Source organism: Aspergillus terreus, genomic scaffold (assembly GCF_000149615.1).
Source record: "Aspergillus terreus NIH2624 scaffold_7 genomic scaffold, whole genome shotgun sequence".
NCBI lineage: Eukaryota > Fungi > Ascomycota > Eurotiomycetes > Eurotiales > Aspergillaceae > Aspergillus > Aspergillus terreus.
Window position 1 is genome coordinate 43,768 of NT_165930.1, and position 15,642 is coordinate 59,409.

At 49.6% G+C, this 15,642-nt stretch overlaps 4 protein-coding genes across 4 annotated transcripts; all 4 read left to right on the top strand.

The window, feature by feature from the left end:
- Window positions 1–5,048: 5,048 nt before the first annotated feature.
- Window positions 5,049–7,746, top strand: ATEG_04946 (fungal specific transcription factor domain-containing protein; the record flags this gene model as incomplete). The annotated part of the gene is made up of 8 exons (XM_001214124.1): window positions 5,049–5,185; window positions 5,418–5,556; window positions 5,630–5,835; window positions 5,891–6,431; window positions 6,487–6,525; window positions 6,703–6,962; window positions 7,022–7,647; window positions 7,703–7,746. The coding sequence occupies 8 exons, from the start codon at window positions 5,049–5,051 to the stop codon at window positions 7,744–7,746; spliced, it is 1,992 nt and encodes a 663-aa protein (XP_001214124.1).
- A 1,465-nt stretch (window positions 7,747–9,211) lies between these two features.
- ATEG_04947 (S-(hydroxymethyl)glutathione dehydrogenase) lies at window positions 9,212–10,251 on the top strand (the record flags this gene model as incomplete). Its single annotated transcript, XM_001214125.1, has 3 exons — window positions 9,212–9,258; window positions 9,339–9,976; window positions 10,034–10,251. The coding sequence occupies 3 exons, from the start codon at window positions 9,212–9,214 to the stop codon at window positions 10,249–10,251; spliced, it is 903 nt and encodes a 300-aa protein (XP_001214125.1).
- Window positions 10,252–10,808: 557 nt separating this feature from the next.
- On the top strand, window positions 10,809–11,384 carry ATEG_04948 (S-(hydroxymethyl)glutathione synthase; the record flags this gene model as incomplete). The annotated part of the gene is made up of 1 exon (XM_001214126.1): window positions 10,809–11,384. One exon carries the CDS (start codon window positions 10,809–10,811, stop codon window positions 11,382–11,384), a length of 576 nt encoding a protein of 191 aa, XP_001214126.1.
- A 2,517-nt stretch (window positions 11,385–13,901) lies between these two features.
- On the top strand, window positions 13,902–15,595 carry ATEG_04949 (fungal specific transcription factor domain-containing protein; the record flags this gene model as incomplete). Its single annotated transcript, XM_001214127.1, has 2 exons — window positions 13,902–15,082; window positions 15,145–15,595. The coding sequence occupies 2 exons, from the start codon at window positions 13,902–13,904 to the stop codon at window positions 15,593–15,595; spliced, it is 1,632 nt and encodes a 543-aa protein (XP_001214127.1).
- Between the last annotated feature and the right edge of the window lie 47 nt (window positions 15,596–15,642).

Below are 15,642 nucleotides of genomic sequence, written 5' to 3' on the forward strand. Positions count from 1 at the left end.
GTGGATGAAGCAGATGGGCGCAGCATGAGTAGCATTGGCGTCTATTATTGTGATTAGCTGTACTTCCTACATATGACAACAAGGATAGTCCTTGAATCTATCTTGTACGGAGTAGTGTAGGTGGATCATGTAAAGACCTGGCAATCCCACCGCGATTGCTGTGGGGCACATTACCACAGCCACTCATTCAGAGTGCGAAATCAGATTAATGCCCTCTTCCTACCAATAATAATTATCGTATAACATCAATTTCCTTTGTCAAGTGAGTGTAAGCAGTGAACCAAGTTTATGAGCAACCGGCTTCCTCTCGTAGACATAATCAATCAACACAAATAACACTGATAGGGAACGAATTTATAGTGACTATCCTCTATCCCACCAGTGTTATCTTGAAATCAATACAACAAATGGAGAAGGCCAGGCAGCCAAGTAACTGAATACAAGGGAATGTGGATGAATGCCGCCACTTCGCAGGAAGAGAGTCACGGGTGCTCCTCGGTTAACGCCGATAAGCAGCATACTGACTACCATTGTGGGGTCCATAATATGCACCAAAAAAAACCCCCCGTCCTTGAGAAATGCAAATAAATATCGATTTGCCACATTAATTTCGCGCCACAGATCGCTAATTCAAACGCCACCGGTCTATGTGGAATTATCTGAACTTGTTCGTGTTTAGGTAGATCCAGTGGTGTGCGGATGGAGTATTGAACCCATAGAGCATTTCCGACGCATTCCTAGCTTGCAAAAGCATCGTTTTCGCTAGTCTCACTATCCCGCGCACGGAAGCGGCTCGAGAACCGGTTTCTGGCCATTCGATGCGGTGACAGGGCTTCCCTTACTTGCCAAATCGCCGTTTCAACCTGGTAGATAGATACCTTGTAATATCTAGCTTCCATAATATATTTTAGTCACCTAGGGTGCCGGAAGGAAGGGCGAGGCGGGAAAAAGCCCGCCATAGTAAGACATTCACGCTACATTAGACTGAAGTCCCGGGGAGAGGACGATTTTTACCCTTCCTTCTGCAAGAGAGCCCCATAGAATGTGTCAATCATGCTAGTAGTACATAACAAACTAACGCATGTACACTAATTAGATGCTGGCATTCGCGGGAACGCCGGGTCTCGGCCGTACCATGCGTGCCTGTGGACATGGCCAGGGCAACTTAAAAGTAGGAGATGCTTCCACAACGCCGAACACCGTTATAGTTGATTCCTAGGATACTTCTTGAGCTATGTCGACACCTAGGTAGGCAACCATGCAATAGTATTGGTGAACATCAAAGTCCCCGGAAGGCTGGGTAAAATCCGTAGCCATCCAAGCAAGTGGATCTGGGAAGAACGCCGTTTATTTGGAATTTGCCTGGTGGGGGGTTTTGTCCCCTGCATGAGCATGAGCTGACAGGTTTTCTGTGCATAATACCTTGTCTGCTGCAAATCACCTCAGTTTCTTTGTAGTAATGGCTGACCGTATCCCAAGCAGACGAATTACCGCCCGCAATCAAGCTTATTGAACTAATTCTTGTGTTATTTCCTATTAGGTGATAAATCCAGATGACTCTCGCCATGCCCTGTGAGTCTCGACAAAGACAGAGTAGGTCGCAGCTTGCGGCGCTATCAACAGATTCGAACAACATTAGTGCATTATCAACAAATGAAATGACATTGATCTACATTCTGTCATCGTGGGTTCGTGCAACTCACTTCCATATGAGAAGCGGCACCTGCTCCTTGTTCCTTTGTCATATAGTACTGTGTTCGAGTATATCTGCCATGCAGAGAAAAATGTGTCCGTACGGAGTATAGCTGTAAGGGTCTAATGCGCCCATGTTCTCGTGGTGCACAGTAACATTGCGATAGTCAGTATACAACCTACTCTGTAATCCACCTGACAGTGTAACTTTTCAGGACCGCAGCAGGGGGTAGCTGCCACATCGGTGAGTTCGAAAAAGGCCGGTATGTCAACTCCGCGGAAGACGGTGTATTCCGTGCTCCATGTAATGGAGATATGGATTCCAGGGCCGCCGGGCACGTTCTGATCCGATAGGGGCTCCTACAACAGGGGGAATGCCATCAAGACCGCCGTCCGTCCGTCAGCCTGCTACGCGATTGGACCTAAGCAATCCACATGCCATCCCACTGGAGCGCAGATAGATGGAGAAGGTGTGATGATACGACTCTTTAATGCATGCTTTGCAAGTCCAGATTCCTGAGTGGGGAGTCCAGGAACGTTAGCATCATTCTAACGGAGATGATATAGATGACGGCGTATGTCACAATTCGTAAATGCCATGTGAAAGCGATTACCGGACAAACGGGACAAGCACTGACACCTTGCCATCTCTTAGCGATATTAGCGGATCTTCCACTCTAGGCCAAGTGCATGTGGCGGGATCCTTTTCCGCTAGAATCGAAAGCCGTTGAGACCAGAGGGATCGTCGTGGGTGGGGAGCTCTGCCACGCCGGCTGTGGTCCCGATCGGTTCATGGTCGGTCGTGTTTACGTATCGTTGGTTTTTGCCACCCCGATTATGATTGAATTCAACCCCGTCACTCCATCTGCAAGGCACAGGCCGTGATTGAGAACGTGGACAGTGGCTCCCCTAGACTCGTTTAAGGCGAGGGGCAAGCTCAGCTAGGAACCAATCTCCACTGACAAAAGTACGATGGTGGTAGTGGAATCCGTCTACCGGGATGAATCCATGGTCCAAGACGTGCCACTAGCAGCCACCGGGACCATGGATTCCTGGTACTGGGACGCTTATGTAGGTCATCTGCGGCCAGAGGGCACCACAATACGTAAAGGGTGCCTGGTGTAACCCCCCTCTTGGGTGTGTTTCTGTCCTATCCCGGACCGCAGAGTAAAGCGAGGTTTCTCCGGTCAGAGTCACGCCAGGCGGAAAACGGAAAGACGAGCAGAGGTGGATGGAACCATGCGTGGAGGACCCGTAGAGAGGGTACGAAGCGTGGAAAGACCGACGGAACGGTCAAGAGATTTACGCCGGGGGTAGTGAGGATTCAGACCAGTACGGGCGAGATGCATGATCCGCCATGCACGACCGGCTGATCCCAACGGGGACTTTGCATATATCATACCTCGGCTTTTAACGCTTGACAGCCGACGGGCTGCTAGCATGCATTAGCACGACAGTGATCTTTCTTTCCATCTAGTAGTTAGTGTTCGAAAAAATTTCCTCCTGCACATGCAGCCCCTCACAGGGTTATCGGGGGCCCGATGTAAATCTCTCGGCTCCGATATGGATAGAGGGGCTCAGCTGGAGGGGTCGAAGTGGGACTTCATTCTCAAGCCACGCTCCCATTCCAGCCGACCATGCTGACTTTGGCCTAGGTCTCCAATTTCAACACATTCCAGCCTCAATGAATTAATCAATTCTCATTCTCGGCCATCAACGGGGACGATAGTCGATCCATTATCCAGGGGTATTACAACAACAACCCAAGACGTATGGCCAGCGAGATCAACGGACGGACGCCTGCTGACGCCATTCACCCCAATTGACGTGGGGTTCCGGCCTGGTCGTCGATCGTGCGTGGCTGCAGGTCCAGATCAATCTCCCTCAATATCTGACTGCAATATAGACAGAATGGTGCTTGCGGAGTACCTGTCGGAACCTTGACATTCTCCGTGCCTCAGGTCCTAGGCTCATCTTGGTAAGAGACGCCGGGTCGGCATTTCCTTCCACGACTCAGTCCAAGTTGATCGCTTTTAGATCTGTCGATCCTGTCAGTCGTCGTCCAGGATCTAAAAGCACCAGCACGCCCGTGGCGGGCTGATGGCATGACCGGCCCAGGCAAGGTTGATTAGCCCGCCTCCACCACCCCGCTAGTTTGACGTGCTGATTTTCGTGGTATTCCCACGATCCATTGTGCAGATCAAAAGAGGAAGGAGAAAAAGCGCAGAGCCAGCCAGAACCTGTTCTTGGATTGGGGTTGAAGTTTACCGGAGCCCCAGGTAGCAAAATCACAGGAGGATGTCCAAGACGTCCGGAAAATGTTGGATTCCATACTATAACAAGTACACATAGGCAATCAGCAGAGTTTAACTAGTGTAAAAAGACCACCTTTGTTTCGGTCGCAGGTGTAATGGGCTAGTGGACAATCGAAATGTCCTCCTAGGCACCAGGAACGCCATCGCCAACTCTGGATTGCCGATGACCCATCGTACTTTATGGCAGGGGAAAAGAGCATTTTCTCTCCCTTTCCTCGAGTGTAAAAATGACAAAAATAGTAACTGTGACAATTACCGGACGGGAACTTCCTCATCCGCATCGTTGTCGTCTACATACTAACCATGCGAGCGCGTGGCTAAAGTAGATGGCAGCCGTTTTTAAGACTCTCTCCATCAATCCCGCTCTTACCACTAGGTACGACTTGGCCATCACTCTCCAAGACCCATTAGTATCCATATTTCATCGGCCCTGGGGGGCCAATTCCAGATCCCAGTAGTGGTGCCAACAGGTAGGCCCTTCCAGACTATCGATGGAGCTGGGCCATTAGCTTCTTATCATCGCCCATGCCGACTGTACCTCGCCAGGATTCATCTTGTCGCCGATGTCTTCCCGGACACCAATCCATTTTGGGAGGTGCAAACGGTGGTCCGGAATGATCCATTATTATCTCAGCTCTTATGGATAGTGTCCCTTGCTGGTCATGTCAATCGTCTGGCCCTTGATAATATAGTTGGCTCCACAAGTTCACCAGCCGAGACAAGCTATACCCTAAAAGACATTTAGGTTATTCCCCGAACAGTAAGCCGTTCGGCCAAAAGAGGAAACCTTGTATCCGTGTGTGTAGTGCTCGTCACAACGAGGGGAGGGGGTGAACTCGGGCGTGCCGGCCCCGACATGAATCCACACACAATAGGCACCGCAGTGCCCCCCACTGCCCGTGTTAGATATAAATCCGTCGCCACATCCCTATAGAGCACTTGAATGCCAGTGGACCATCGACCGCTTTCCCGTGTCATGCTTCTTGCTTGTTTGGTCTGCCATTGTTTCTACTCTCTTCACCTTTTTCCCTCTATATGACCATGGCCCAGCACTGCTGCTCGCCCTACGATGAGGCCCCAACAATCACACCCATGTTATCACAGTTCAGGGCATCAAAGCGGACTACAGTTCGCAAGAAGTTTAGCAAACCGCCTGTCAAGTTAGCTTGTCTCTCCTGGTACGTTTAGATTCGATGTGGTTTGGCCAGCTGCAGTATGAGCTGATGTTCTTTCCCAACCGACAGTCGTGCATCACGAGTTCGTTGTGACGGGCAGGAGCCCTGCTCTAATGTATGCTGCCTCTGCTGCTTTTTTCTCCTTTCTCCCAGCTCACCGCGTCCGGACATTGTCAATCGGTGTTGGTTCCCCTGAGTCCACGCCAACTAGATGCTAATCCACATTTCCTTCCAGTGTGCGAATAAAGGGAAGAAGTGCTCTTATCTTCCCAGTAAACGCGGGAGAGCAAGAAAGTCGAACTTGTCTACTATTCCCAAAAAACGTGCCCCAGATGGGAGGTCTCTTCAGATGTCTTCCGCTACCCTCGATGAACGTATGTTATCTTGCACGATTATTCTTTTCTTGGATACCACCTGCACCCTCGAGTTTGTGTAGCTAATCCATAGGGACCAACAGGAGAATACTTTACGGTAGATAGATGCATCGCAACCGGAAGTATCCCTTTCGGGACAGATTTGCAAACGATGTTTGCGGGCCTCGTGGGCCCCTACGATGTACGCGGTAGAGAAGTGAGCGTATATCACTCCTCGGGACTCCCAGAAACAATCCCCATGGGAGCTCCTGTGCGAATATACGGCAGTGAAACAGAGATGTGGGTGCTTGGTCATGATGTACATGAAAACCACCACTAACCATGTCTCTTGAAGCCTTGATGCCTACTACAGATTTATCCACCCCTACTTTCCCATCCTGCCACAACGAATGACCTGTTCAACCTCAGACTGTCCCTTTCCAAGAAATGCTTTTGTGCATGGTACTTCATTCGAGCCACCATACCGACCCCGTTCTCCTCTGAGCTTAGCCATCTCCTCCATCCTGGCACTTGTTCCACATCCAGAGGATTCAGACCCGTCCTCCGAAGAGTCTATAGCTTTGCGTCGAACGTATTCGCATACATTTGCGCAGATGGCCAATCTTAACATCGAGGCAGATTGTGAACGAGATACTCTGAGCAGATCACCCCTTACAACACGTGAACCCTTCCACGCTTATGTGCCGATTGATTTGGAAAAGATACTGGCGCTCCTTGTTCTATCCATTTACGAATACACTCAGCGTGGTAACTTGACTAAAATGAGATACCGCGCCGGCCAAGCATTGACAATGGCCCTGGACATGGGCATCCATTCTTTGGGAGAGGAGAACACTGAGTTCGCAGAGGCACAGCGACGGGCATGGTGGATGACAGTAAGGGCCGAAATATTTACATTCGGGATAACGATGCTAATCTCGCAAAAAACAGTACTACTGTGTTCTACAAGGGTCCATTGTCAGCGAGAGCGTGAGTACTCAAGCACGCGAGTGACCATTCCCTATACTCACATGTGAGATAGTCGCCTTCAATCGTCGTCAACGATTCGGACTTTGTCACACCCTACCCGCAGTTCTCGGCTGATACAGACGTAAGCCTATTCCGTTTGTCAAATCACCCTCCGACGGAGGAGCTTACATACTGTAGGGATGGAGTATCCTCATCCAGGCACAACAAGCACTGGCGCTGGCCGACCAGTTCACCTTGGACTTGACGCGCTGTCTAAGTACAGGAACGAACATGCCTTACATATACCATCGAATGAAGGGCCTTGATGAGACTATCAATACCATGCTCGCTCAGTCTCAGCTGCTTCCAGTTATCTCTCCCTCCTTTGACGTTGATGATTGGTCGGAGTGTGCCACAGCTATGAGTATACGCGCCATCTCCAGGATCAAACTTTTCAGGTGAGACTGATACACTATATATGAGCAATTTGTATCAACTGCTGACCGCTGCGAATCAGTGCTCAGATAAAGGTCCATCAGTCACAGGCTTTCCTAGACAGTTCGATATTTAGTCGACGGCCATACGATCATTCAGTATGCTTCGGCCAGGGAGGTATGGGCACTACATCGCTGTCAGGCGATTCTTTATGGGATGTGGACTACTACCCAGGGGATATGACACAATCCCAGGCCTCCTCCCCCGTCAGCAGCTCGTGGTCGTTCTCATCAACCTACCAAGATTACTCAACGGCGCCAATGCCGAACATACAGACTGAGCTGCCTTTTAGCGTTAAACACTCTGCCAAGGTGTGTCTTCACGCAGCCCTCGCTATGTCGCACATGGTGCAGATTCTTCCCAGCCAACATCCATTTTACGCGTCTGCAAATGATCCTTCGTTGCTCCATTTCCCGTTGGCTATACCATCTTTCGCATCTTGCCTGGCCCAGGGAAGTTACATAATGTCGACAATATGCTACAAGGCGCGAATGGCCCAAAGGGCATATCCCGAACTAGATCCCGGGACCTGCAGCAGTATGGCTGCATCAGATCAGCTTGTTGAGCAGCTCAAGAGGGGCCTTCAGTGTATCATTGCAACTATGGCAAAACACGCCATTGCTTTTGAAGCCTTGCGGGGCATTCGAGGTCCGTCATCGTCATTCATCACTTAAATGGGCTTCCATACTAACAGATTACTTAGACGAGATCGAGTGTGCCTACCAAAGAGCATTTCCCGAGGCATAAGACACCCAACCTTCTCATGCACGTCTTCCTTGTACATTATGATTTGGATTCAATAATGTGCATCTCTCCATGATGACTGACGCTAACCCTGATAATGTCCATGATTCCCTGCCACTGACCCTTCTTTAAAATTTTCCTCTCTGATCGACTCATTCTTTCCATATACATATTTCATTTGTTTTGGGCGGTTGATATTTGCTACCCATCGGCTTTTCATGATACACGATTGATTTGTCTCTATAGGCGGTCCATTATGCCGACCTATTTCGTATGCGCTCTTTGACGATGGTCGCCTTTGTCTGGGGATAATATATGAATGATTTTTTTGTCTCTCCGTGATAGAATATGCATTTCCTTCTATCGCAACCAAGTAGATTAGGAAAAGCCAGCGTAGGCTACGGTTCAGAGTCGATAATAGGACTAGGTACCGGAGAAGATGCAATGCGGCCTGCTAGTATGTTGATGTTGTTCAGCTTTTGTTTGGCCATTCGACTTACCTCTCGTACCTGACAGAGGTGATGCAGCACCTTTGAGAGTCATATATGGAGCTTCTTCCACTAATGCACTCAAACCATACTTTGTAATCGCCAGCTGAGATCTACCACTATATCTAGTGTTACTGGTGAGATCACTTCAGACATTAACCCATTGGTCCTTGTCGCTGACAATTTTCGACAGCACAGTGCGAGGTTATACATTATGCTTTATATAATTCCGCTTACCCACCATGCCGGATAAGATTTCCCAATCTGGTAAATGATTCCCACGTCCTCTGCGGCACATTATTGGGTACGAAGAGCTATCCCATCGAGCATACAGAATTTACTCCGCATTGATGTTCCTGGTCAATAGAAGTAGCCAGGGTGGTGGTGGAATCTCGAATGCGGGGATGTCGACAATCCATCCCCTCACCGCGAAATTTCAATTATTTCCCCGCATGACGCTGCGCACTGGAATATATAGCCATTGGGGGTATGAAGAAATCGGATTGAAGTCTTCGACATTTGGTCTATCTTCCTTAACGGATCCTTGCCACCAGTATGAACAACACTGCAGGAAAGGTAAGTAATGAAAGCTCGCCGGAGAGTACTAAATGCCTTTGCAATATGCTCAGCCCTTCATTATATGTGTTAACATTACACTGACACGCTATAGACCATCACATGCAAGGTAAGCCGGCGAAGTAGCAGGAACTTCTGTTACGAACATGCACAACCCTGACCACTGAGCAGGCTGCGATTGCATGGGCAGCTGGCGAGCCTCTGTCGGTTGAGGATGTACAGGTTGCGCCACCAAAAGCCCACGAAGTGCGTATCAAGATACTCCATACCGGAGTATGCCACACAGGTGACATTACCCGGCGTCTACGATCAATCGGAGTGAAGTTGGCGGGTGGTAACCGTTGCAGATGCGTATACACTCTCGGGGAAAGATCCTGAGGGTGCCTTTCCCGTCATTCTAGGACATGAGGGAGCGGGCATCGTCGAGTCAGTGGGACTGGGTGTTACCAACGTAAGTGTTGGTGACCACGTAATTGCGTTATAGTAAGAACCCATCGTTCCCATGCCTGCAGATATCCTAACAATCCACAGTACCCCGGAATGCCAAGAGTGCAAATTTTGTCGGTCTGGAAAAACCAATCTGTGTGGACGCATTCGCGCTACCCAGGGTCGAGGTGTGATGCCAGATGGCACTACGCGCTTCCGAGCTAGGGGGAAGGACCTCCTACATTTCATGGGGACGTCCACATTTTCGCAATATACAGTCGTGGCCGACATCTCGGTGGTGTCGGTAACTCCGAAATGTCCCACAGATCGATCCTGCTTACTAGGCTGTGGAATCACCACGGGATATGGCGCTGTTACCGCGACTGCGAAGATTGAACGCGGCTCTAAGATTGCAGTTTTTGGTGTCGGGTGTGTTGGCTTATCAGTTATTCAAGGTGCTGTTAAGAACCAAGCTAGCATGATTATTGCTATCGACTTAAATGACGAGAAGGAGGAATGGGCATACAAGTTCGGAGCTACGCATTTTGTCAACCCCGCCAAGTTGACCCGGTTCAACACACAGGACACTCTAATCGAGATGACAGATGGAGGATGTGACTATACGTTTGACTGTACTGGCAACGTTTCCGTTATGCGGGCAGCCCTTGAGGCCTGCCATAAAGGCTGGGGTGAGAGTATAATCATCGGTGTTGCAGCGGCTGGTCAGGAAATTTCAACAAGACGTGAGATATTCTTCTTTTTCCTAGCTTATACGTGATGGTCTACTGACTACAGATTAGCATTCCAGTTAGTTACTGGTCGTTCATGGCGGGGCTGCGCCTTTGGAGGCATCAAGGGCCGCTCTCAACTGCCAAGTTTGGTTGACGACTATCTCCGTGGTGATCTGAAGGTTGATGAGTTCATCACCCACCGAGAAACCCTTAGCAACATCAATACGGCATTTGGTCGTATGAGAGAAGGGGGTTGTATTCGGTGCGTCGTGGACACCCAGAGGTAGAGGGTTTGGGGATCATTGGATAATATCAACCACTACATAGGTACGATCTGAGCACTTTGTCATAGAACGAGATCATGGGTCTATAGTGCACGATGGACGAAAAGTCAAAACATTCACAATCCAGAAATACATAAATGGACGATAGGGTACCTAAGTTCTCCTCTTGTACGTACCTGTTTGGTTCGGCAGCTTAAGACCAGACTTTGTACACCATGGAGATGGTGATACCTGTGAGATTACAGAAGCCGGATCACATTACCTAGTTGGTTCTGTGGGCCGAAGTGTCGCGTCCATATCCCCGCCAACAACTCCAATCACGTCCAGCTTCCACGTCACTCCTTGGGAATTATCTCGAATACTAATGACCTGCCGGACACGGATCTAACTAATGACCCCTCATGAGGGGACTGTGGAGTATATCTCACTGTTTTGACTATATAGTAGATAGACCCTCTTGTTCAGAGTTTCGCAATACATGCTGCAAGCCCTCTACTTACCGTCTTTTATCATCTCCCCCTGGTCACTTGGCAAAGCAATAGCCTCCCTCGAAATCAGCCATGAACCCCATTCTCCATCCATTAATTGACAACGGCATCACACCTGGCGACCCAAACTTTGCGGGCGGCAATCTGTACTGCAAATGCCCACAGAACAAGGTCACAGTCACTCTGAAAAGCAACGTGGCCCATAACCATGCATGCGGGTGCTCCAAGTGCTGGAAGCCGACAGGGGCCCTCTTCTCGGTGGTTGGCGTCGTCCCCAGAGAGAATCTTTCTGTGACCGCCAACGGGGACAAGCTCCATGTCGTGGACAAGAATGCTGTCATCCAACGAAACGCCTGCCGGCAATGCGGTGTCCATATGTTCGGCCGCATCGAGACCGAACACCCCTTCAAGGGCCTTGATTTTGTTCATGTGGAATTGTCCGACACGCGAGGCTGGCAGGAGCCCCAGTTTGCCGGCTTCGTTTCGTCGATCATCGAACAGGGGTTCGACCCAAGCAAGATGGAGACAGTTCGGTCGAGGTTCAAGGCCGTGGGCTTGGAAACATACGATTCGCTCTCGCCACCTTTGATGGACACGATTGCTGCATATACTGCGAGGAAAAATGGAAAGCTCTCTGCACGTCTATAGGTTTAACAGCGTTGACGATGCCAAACTGGGATATTCTGGTGGTCGCTTGCTAAATCGACGGTCAAGGTCCATCTCTGGCATCTACCAATGGATCGTGGGGAATCGCAGGTCGTGGATAGAAAGCGTACACTTGCTAGTCCGTCTTCTATAACGTGGCGATCTCTGATGTTGATGGAACTCGCACAAGACGACAAGCAAAAAAAAAAAAAAAAAAAAAAAAAAATAGAGCAGCGATGCAGCGTCGTGCAAGGTGTAATCCATCGTCAGACCGGATCCAGGGAACGATCAACCGCCCTTGTTTGAATGTATATACACCCGTCGGGAGGAATTATGAGGAACATCTACATATCAGCCAATGCATTCGTAAACATACATATTGCCCTCCCTGTCTGCACATATACCCATGAGATTACTGTACATTCCATCCGAACCAGCGGATGCCGCTCACCCGGAGCCGATAAGCACTGAGAAATCAAAATTATGTAGGGTGGAGGACGCTCGCCCCGGCGGTCTGCCTCTTGTCCTCATTGTTGAAGATCGCGTCGGCCCGGCAATGTGCATGACCCAAGGCCATCCTGCAGTAGCCGCAAGTGCGATTGAGGTCGCTATATGGATTGTCGTTCGGCGGTAGGATAGAGAACAGGGTCGCTGGTCGGTCAATCGTTCCAGACTCGATCAACTCGCGCTTCACGGGCATCGCGCTTCTTATTGCGATAGAGGAAGTAGCAGCAGACGCCAATCGCAATGAGAACCAACCTAAGTCATAGACAAGGTAGTGTCAGTTCCGATGCTTCATAGAATCACAACAAATGGCAGGCCAGGGAACATACACGCCAACAACGATGCCAGGCACTCCACTCTTGAGGAAGTTGCTCACGGGCTTCTCACAGCCAGACGAATCGGGGGAATTGGAATCGCAATCGCGAACCCACAGTTGAGAGGGCACCATGGCTGGCGGTGTCAGGAAATGAGGTCTTGTCTTGCCGGGGATGAGATACACGGGAGTCAGGCCACCCCAAGCAGCAGAGATATACCTAGAGTCACGATGAACAACTCTTCATTATTATTAGGGGAGACTGTGAGAAACAGGGGCGGAAAGGGGTGGGTTTTGGGGGAAAAAAGGGATTGCGGTCGAGAAACAGAGTAACGCTAGTACCACCCGGGACTGGACTGGACTGAGATGAACAGGAGAATGAGACAACACCTCGAATACACTGAGTGTTTTGATTAAAATTGTTTAGCTATTCCCCTGGCTGAAACAGTTTTTGCCGCCACCGCCAATTATAGGCGCCATGCGTAGGATTAGACACACTGCAATCTTGGGCGAGCCAGTTACAGCCCGCGGAATGGGGCCCCAATCATCGGAACTAAGCCTGAAGAGGCCTAGAAGGGATATACTTAGTAACGCCGTTTGTCTCCTCTTTTTTGATGCTGGAACAACCGACGGGGTAACTCCGGAGTATCCCTAGAATAGGGCGTGACGGCCCTGAGAGTCAGTGGTATGTTGACGCGGTAGAAATAAAGGGGCATATGTATTGTGGTTGCAGTTGAGCTAGTCCGAAATAATCTAGTCATGATTCTGCCACCGCCCTTGGTTGGTGGAAATGAGGTAGATGGACATACTGTAGACATACGGCCCTCGATCAGACAAGACACTTCAATGACCACATGGAGAGACACTCTAGAGGGAAGATTGTATCATATATCTATAAGGCAGACACAGCTAATTATCCAAGTCATATCAGTTAAAGGGTATACCAAGTGAATAATACACCTCGTCGACAGCATTTATATATTTTGTCACCACATCTATCACAAACCACAAGCTGCATCCTACTGGCCTATACCGATCATTGGTAGGCTCATGATTATCTCATCATGGCTTTCTCGACGCAATCCAACTGCTCGAACCAGCACAGACGAACGTTCACGTCAACTTAGTCTCCTCTCCTACCCCGCACTCCTCGATGGCGACATTCATCGATGACTGGACAAGACCAGTCCAAGAATCATGGCGTGCTTGAAGAAGATTGACGACGGGGTTCTTCGACCTCGGCTACGTGTTTCTCTGGAGACTATCTCTCAATCTGTCGCCGTGACTCCTAAACTTGTCCCATAAACATGACCATGAGTGATTCAGGGAGAATCCGCAAGCGGCTTCCTACATCCTGTCGACGTTGCCATCGGCGTAAGCAGCGCTGTGTTGGCTATCCTACCTGTTCCAACTGTGAAGTCGCCAAATTGCCATGTTCCCGATCAGAAACGGTGCCCTCGTGGCACCATGCCATGTCTAAGGACTCTCTTGTCCGCCGAATCGAGCATCTGGAGGCACAACTATCATGTGCACGACAAGAACCAAATCATGGCGCATGTGAAACAAGTCAAAGTCCACGCGAAACCCAGAGGACTGAGCCACAGGATAACGACCTGCACAAAATCCGCGGCGTAGCTTCATCAGATTCTGTTCATCAACCCGCCGATGGCCCTCCATACCTGGGCCTCTCATCAGGCCTCGCAATGGCTGAAAACATAAGTCGGGAATTGCACGATGTGTTTTGGGCAAATTCGATCCCTGTATACACAAGCTATCGATCAAATACTGAGGAACAATATGGCGACGATCGGTGGAAGCCTATAGCACCCCCCGATGAAGTTGAAGGATGCAAAATTCTCCATGCTTACTTTAAACACATACATATACGTCTGCCATTCATGAGGCGTAAGGAGATTCTGAGGCTGCATCGATCGAGGCACGATCTGGTGGCCCCAGCTTCGAAGGACTGTGTGGGCTCTTTCAAACTATTCCTTGTCTACGCAACTGGATCCAGCATTCTTCGCATGACAGGAGCCGACATAAACACTGCACCAGAGGTATTTGGCAGGATGGCTCTACGATTTGAGTCTGCCTTGACTGGGTCTGGCTGGCGTGACAGGGCAGAGATGCTGATGTTGTTGATCGTCTACAATCTGCGGTCGTCTTCTAGCTCGAAGATTTGGCACTGGCTGGGACAAGCCATGCGCATTTGTACCGACACCGGACTGCATTGCAAGTATCATTATCAGCAAATCGGACCAAATGAGGCACAGCTGCGGCTACGTTTATTCTGGAGCATCTATCTGGTGGAGAGATACTTCTGTTGGTCGACCGGTCGACCTTTTAGTATTAGCGAGTCGGAAATCGAGGCGGAAACTCCCATCGAGCTCGAAAGTGATATTGCAACGCTGGATGATGAAACGGAACTAATAGCCCTCGGAGAGAGCTCTGCCGATCACGCGGTCTGCGACATCTGTACGCCCTCCGTGGCTTCAGTCAATCGAGAATTGCGGCGATTCGTCGCCTGTATACAGCTACAACGCATTACGTCTGTGATGAAGCAACACATATATCGCGCCAATGAAGACATGTCGGCCCTCATACCCGAGATAGCTCCATTTATGGCGTCGCTGAATCAATACAGGGAAAGGCTGCCGTTGTTACCTCCGGATGATCGCGAGTTCGTGCAAATGCATTGGAACAACTGTATCAGGGTTCTATTGCAACCTTTTCTTCGGATCTTGTCCCCGAGTGACCCGCTACTCCAGACATGCCTATCCGCTTCGGGCGAGATGTGCCAGTCATTTCGGAGGCTGCGACAATCAGACTTTGGATATTCGTTCCTTCTTGCCAACTCCATGTTCGTTGCCGGGCTTACTATGTGGTCTGTACTTGTCGGAAGTTCGTTTGGATTTGAGGAGATGCTAACAGAGCGCTGTCGAACAGTTTCTGCCTTCTTCGTTCGCCCGATTTATGGAGTGCTATTGCATCAAATGACCTTCGGGCCTGTTCTTCCGCGATGTCCACAATGGCTGAACACAACCCGGCCTTGAAACAATACCGCGATAATCTTGATATAATTATTGACAAAACTACGGACTGCGTCCACAAAGCGGTAGTATCACGCAAAAGTCTGCCCTCCGCCAGGGAGTTTGACCTCCCAAATTCTTCCGAAACTTCGATGGGACCGCAATACCCTAGTTGTGCAGACCAATGGGCAGCTCTATTGGATGCGAGTACGCCATTTGTTGAGTCATATAATTTAGGCCTGCCCAATCCACAAGAACTGCAGGATGGGAGTGAAGGGCCGAGTCCTTTGTTTGAAGGGGAGATGTTCAATATGTTTGCAGAAGACCTCGACTTTAATCTGCAGCTTGATAATTTACCTCCATGGTGATCTCCATTTAAGGCTCTCAGTGGCTCAATCATCACCAAACTCTTGAA